Here is a 6286-nt window from a genome sequence, read left to right on the forward strand (position 1 = left end):
GTGGAGACCGTCTCCGCCATGCAAGGCGGCCGGGCAGCAGCTCCTCAGCCTCCCCCGCTGGAAAGAAAGGGTTAAGGCGGGAGCTGCAGAACAGCCCAGTGCAAGTATGTAAGTGGCAGCAGAATCCTCTGTGCCAAATCAAATCATAATCAAGCCTAATCAAAATAATGCAAATAGCCAACACAGACCGGTCCTTAAAAAGCATTGCTCAGTCCTACTCATTTCGTCAGCTAAACCTGTTACTCTTGGAAGAGCAGCACAGCGAGAGGGACCCTCGCAAGGGCAGCTGAGGGGAAAAAAGCCCCAGGGCCCGCTGTGCCTCCGCGGGCAGCAGGAAAGCCCCGCGGCTAGGGTGACAGCCCTTCGCATTTGTCCCAGGGACATCTGTGCTGGTTATTCCTCTACCACATACACTCCCACTAGTAAAGCATTTGAAAGCTCTAAAAAGATGCAAAAGGCCAGTTGCACTCTAAAAACCTGGTGATGTGGGGGCCAGCTACGGTCGCACGCCCAAGCCTGCGCTACTGGAGAGGAGCTTCTCGGGCACCAGTCCTGCCGTTACTCGACTCGGAGCCCAGGCGAGGTTTTTCACCCGCTATGATCTTTTGGAAGGCATTGCAGAGGGCACAACCCCAGTGCAGAACCTGTGTAACCCCATAACTTTCTAATTATGCTCTCAAATAGATATATAGAACGCCCTCACCTCCCAGTTGTCCTCCAAATGACACCCCATTAACTCCTAATTGCACCCAGATGACAGCAGACCAGCCCATTTTCTGCTGAAGGTGATGGCTGCTCTGAAGGGTGAGGGTGTACGAGGAAAAACATCCCTTGCTCTCAGAGAGGATCTCCCTGTCAAGACCAAGGGCTTTTAAGTGTTTCAGTGTCTTAAGTGACCTTCAGTGCCCTGCGTGTGTCACTTCAGATTGAGCTATTGCCACCTCCAAAATCTCTCTGAGCAACCGCACGCTTCGCTGTGCTCTTTAGGGCTCCAGGAAGGTGCATTAGGGGGGGAGGCAAGGCTGCTCGGCAGCCACAGCATCCCAGCGTCCAAGCCAGCAATGCCCTTGGGGGGCTGCAGTGGGGTCCCCACTGGGTTAAAGCCACCTCTGGGTCCGGCTGTGTTGGCGCTACAGCCGTAGCTCTGCAGGGAACGGTTTCCCTCCCACAGGGACTGGAACAGCAGCCCCTGCAGACACCCGCTGCATCGCCTCCTCGCTCCTCTGCTGGAAACAGGACACGGTTTTGGTATTGCTCTCTCCAGCAACATGCCCGATCCAGAGATACTGCCAGGAGCGGTTAGATAAAATGCAGAGCAAGCCAGATCTATCATCTATGTGCTCAGCAATTATTTTTTTTTAATTGAAAAGACAAGTCTGACGATGCTTACATCTCTTGCCTGAGTATCTTGCCTATGTCCAACACAAGCCTTGAACTCAAATCACCTCCTAATCCCTCGTATCCAGCTTTATTATAGAGTGGTTTTGCTTTTCATTTATTTTCTTCCCTCGGGTAGAGGATGAGAGCAGCAGCCAGCCCAGCTGGTTCTGGGCACCAGTTACACACGCTGCCGTAACGAATCCCAGCGGCGAGCTGGATACTCACAAGGGGTAAGAAAGTCAGCAGCGGCCGGACTCTCGGACGAGGTTTAAGCGTTGCTGTGCCAGAGTCGGTCACTGTCCCAAAGCGGTTGTCACCATAGTACACTTCAATCACATCACCTGAGGGGAAGAGAAGACTGTTAGCAGCAGCACGGCATTTGAGGCAAGAGGGAAGACAACATCGGACACCACCTAATTTTAAAAAGTGCTGTGAAGAATTTGCTGTATCAGCTCCCAGGAACGGGCAAAACCCATCAGATTCTGAGGAGCATCTGGGTGGTTTGGAGCTGAGTTAAAGATGGGAGGAGAAAGGTCCCAGGCGAGCGGGACCCCCCGGGCAGGCGCTGGCAGCCCTGGCGCACACCCGCACGGTGCAGAGACCCTTCCCAGAGCTCCAGATGCTGCAGTTTAAAGAGCAGAGATGTCAAGTCTATTCCGAAAGGCTTATTTCTAGTAGTAGCTAACTTAAATTTCCCTCAGGAGGGTCAAAAGTTAGCACAAGCACTCAATTTGCTCCTCACCCAGATTATGCTTAGGGAAGGAAAATGCTTCAGGAGCAGCAGGATCAGCTCTTCATAGCGCTGCGAGGCTCCAGCCCCCAGGAGAGCAGGCGGTGGGACCAGGGCAGGTGCCCGCAGAGGTGACACGAACCAGCTCATAAGCACAGGCGGGACCTGATCGTGGCCGATCTGTCCCAGCTGGAATTGAGGGGGGAGGCAGCAGTGGAATTTAACCACCAAGCATGCCGACCGGAGAGCGAGCTCCTGCCCTTCCTCGCCTGCCGACCACTCTGCGGGCAGAGCAGTTGCGTCAAAGCACAGAGTTAATTAAAGGTTCTCAGCCCTATCATGACAACAGGTCCCCGTCACTTACGCAGTGGACAGGGACAGTGGAGGTGCCCCCAGCCGCCCGCTGGCAGCGGCACCGTCCCTCTGCCGAGCAGGACCGGCGTGAGCAGAGGGGAACACCTCTCTGCACCGCTCGGACACAGCGACAGCAATGGCACAGGCAGGGGCTTCCCAAGGCGGATTTTCCCTCTCCATGTGTTGCTGCTGGCAGCTGAGGGCAGTGGGAAGGGGGTCCCACCGTTGCTCTCCCTGCTGTGGACAGACGGACACCACCAGCGCCCGCAGCATCCTGCTGCGTGCTGCTGGAGCAATTGGTTTCTGACCCCCGATGCAATTGGCACTGGAGGACAAACGGTGCTCGCCAGCACACTTCCACACTTCAGCCCGCCTTACGGAGAAGTGCTCTGAACGTCTCCCCACGGAACGCCGCTAACGAAGGGAGACGCCGTGGCAGAAAGGCAGAGCCCGGGTGTTACAAGCAGGAGAAGCCACCGGGTACGCCCGGTTCCCAGCCCTGCGCTTTTACCCTGAACCACACCTTTTGGGCTGGTTTATTTCTGACAGTGAATAAAGCTCATAAAATTAGTTTAATTACGTTCTTTGTGTCTGATTAACAGCATGAATTAACAAGCAGAAGCACCGAAGCATGTAAACCCCACCTTGGCTGGAAGGAGATACACAAATAACTCGTAGCCAAGGAGACCAACATTAAAGAAAACAGAAGGGTTTGGGGAAAGAGGGGGACAGCGACCAAACCGGCCGTGAGCAGAGAGAAAGCTCTGTGGGAGTGCCCCCACCTAACAGATTTCCAGAGTGGTTTCAGCAAGAAGGAAGGCGCAAACAGCCTCCCCCTCCACACCAAAACACAAACACCAAGAAGTAAACAGCTTCCCCTCCCACCCCCGAAAAGTTTGGAAGCGGTCCTCAAGCCTGACCCCGTGCCGAAGTGGGAAGCACAGAAAACAGTTTCTGTCGAGTATCGTACGGCAATTAAAAGCCAAGGAGCAGAAAGGTGAAGGTTGTGTCAGCGCCGCACACAGGCAAAGGGGCTGGGCTTGCATTTCCAAGCCTTCCGAACCGGAGGGGCAGCGCTGGCCGAAGCAGGACTGCCTGTCCCAGGAGCCTGCTGCACCCCAGTGTCCCCGAGACTGGGCAAGCACCCGGCCGCTGCCACGGCCCCAACCAGTGTCCCCGCTCCCGCACAGCCCCTCGCTGGCCCAGGGCACAGCCTGCACCCCCCCTACGCTCATGCAGGGGGAACCAATGTCCGGGGTCCCCCACCCATCCCAGATGGGTAGCTGCGGTTGTCACCAAGTCTCTGCCCTCCTTGGACAGGCAGGGATCGGGCCAGAAGCTCCCAAGGAAACAGAGCTTTATGCTGAGTTTAGTGGAGGGGGGAAAAAAAAAAGAAAAAAAAAAAAAAAAAGAGGAGGGCAAATGCTTGAGTGCGTATTCCCACAGAAGAAAAGCACTTGCATGAACACCTGGAATGAAGAACCTGACCACGCCAGGGGCTGGGCATGAGCTACCACAGCCTCTGCTGAAGTTATGGGTTTGGAGGCAGATGAATTCCACATAACCCTGAGACATGCCACTGAGTCCGGCAAGCATGTAAGCTTCTCCTTTCTCCCACCCACTACACCACAAGTTACCCTGGGATACACCCAGGAGTATCCATCATCCTGCCACTGCCCGTACAGTCAGTCACGACTTCCTTTCCCTTATCCTAAACTTCGGCCACCCCAAGGGATTCTTTACAAGAAGGACATTTTCTTCAGCTTTCAAAACAGAATCACGGAATCGTTTAGGTTGGAAAAGCCCTTTTAGATCATCAAGTCCAACCGTTACCCTAACCCTGCCATCCCACCACTAAACCCTGTCCCTAAATACTCATCAGCCTGCACTTCAGTCAGTGTCTTACCAACAGTTTAACACTTCCCTGCCTGTGAGGGGCCCAAGTGCAAATGAGGAGCTGCTGGAGTCCCGGGGATGGCAGAGATGCTGGCAAATTATTACTATTTTTGCATACCCCCTTGGGTGACCCCGACTCAGAGAGCAAGCAGGAAGAATTAAGGCCAATGCACCATGAGAGTTTGGGTTCAGACAGCTTTGTGGAACAGCGACGGAGCAGTTCAGAGACGTGAAATGACGACAGTTTTGTATTAAACAAGACACTGGGTAAACTCAGTGAGAAACTGGATTAAAGATCACAAGGTCTTTGATCCTAGATTACTAAGCATCGCTAACCCGAATGCATTTAATTAAAAGTAAAATGAAGTGCTTGTAGTTGTGTTTTCTTTGCTAGATAAACAGGACTTGCCTGCTAAGAGCCTGTCACCAGTAAGACCTGTGCTCTGCCAGCTTCGTTTCCTGGAAGGAAGGCTCAGGAAACGCCTTCGGAGGCCCTCAGAAGCGGCCGGCCCTGACTACGCTTTGGCCACTTTTTGACATTCAACCTGTTCTGGAGACGTTTGTGTCCTCTCAGTCATGGGAAATAAAATAAGCAATCTGCAACACAGGTAATGGAACTTCTTCCTACTCCAGGGTTGCATCACCTGGAGTAGGCGTAGCAGGTTTGACGCTGGGGTACCCGCAGCTCGCAGTGAGGAGGCGGCATCAGTCACTGTACGCAGGAATCTCTGAGTCAGTGACATGCAAACCTACACCCATTCCGCATTGCTTAACTTGTGTTTACTTTGTATGAAAAACTAAGGTGGGGATCAGCAGAAGCGGCGGACTCCTTTTGGCAGCAGCGATGGCACATAGCTACGCAGCAAATATGCAAGAAACAGGGATGGGGCTTCACTGGGTAAGGCTGTGGCACCGTGGAAGTCAGGACAAGACAAAATCTGCCCCTCGGACTGCTCAGCTGCGAGCACGCCGTCCCCGCGAGGAGCCCACACCTCAGCACACGCTACGCCGAGTACGGTGACTCGGCTTCTGTGTGTCATGCTACCCTACACAAATTAAATTAATGCTATAAATGCCAAGAGGATGCTAAGGAGCGATTCAACAGCCTTTATTTGTGCTCAGATTGCAAGGACTCCTGGCTTTTACTTTGCAAGCTGATCCAGGCAGCAGTTCCCCACACCTGAAAGGAATGCCTTTGTACTGCAATTGCAGCCACGGAAATCAGGCTTGTAATAAGCAGACACAGCGACTTCTTTTTTTTTTTTTTTTTTTTTAAATCCAAACCACATCAGAGGGAGGCTCGAATCCTCCGCAGGTTTACGACAGTTAGAAATCAGCAGTTCTCCTTTTGCGTTTAAGAGTTGCATGAAACTCTCTGTCACATTTCCAACTTTCTCTCAGTTTGAGCAGCTTGGCCTTCAGGGTGTCACCACCTGCAACAGCGCCAACAGCCACTGCCTCGCGTCGCGCGGCTCGGTGAGCGGCGCTTCCACGTTCACGCTTGGAAGTGTTTATTGGAATCTGGCAGCTGCCAAACTTCATCCACAAACTGCTATCTTCTATCTACCTGGCTCCACTGCTATTAGTTTGGCTCCCTCCTGCGTGAGCCTCCAGGGCACAGTATTGCAATTAAAACCACAAAGAAATACAAATAAATCCCGAGGAATATGCAGCCCTCAGCTCCCCCCTCGCACGCCGTCCTTCAAGAAGCCGGTTTACAAGTACGTAAGTAAAAACTGGGGAGGAGCGGATCAAGCACGGCGTGGGAAAGAGCCACTGGGAGCAATAAAACCCATTCTCAACTACTCGCCAGCCTGCCTGAGCCCAGCTTAACTTCCCGCAGCCCCGAGCGGGCAGCGGGCCGGTCTCCAACGGCGGCCGCGGGGCCCCCACGCCCCCCTTTAGGACGCGCTCAGCTTTAAACTC

At 53.5% G+C, this 6286-nt stretch overlaps 1 protein-coding gene across 1 annotated transcript in view; it reads right to left on the bottom strand.

The window, feature by feature from the left end:
* The window catches only part of CUNH6orf132 (chromosome unknown C6orf132 homolog), a 17802-nt gene that overhangs the window by 6925 nt on the left and 4591 nt on the right, over window positions 1-6286 (bottom strand). The window contains 1 exon segment of the mRNA XM_035894870.1: window positions 1606-1721. Coding sequence (XP_035750763.1) covers window positions 1606-1721 — 116 coding nt within the window.

This window comes from Egretta garzetta, unplaced genomic scaffold (assembly GCF_000687185.1).
Source record: "Egretta garzetta isolate BGI_Z169 unplaced genomic scaffold, ASM68718v1 scaffold245, whole genome shotgun sequence".
Taxonomy (NCBI): domain Eukaryota; kingdom Metazoa; phylum Chordata; class Aves; order Pelecaniformes; family Ardeidae; genus Egretta; species Egretta garzetta.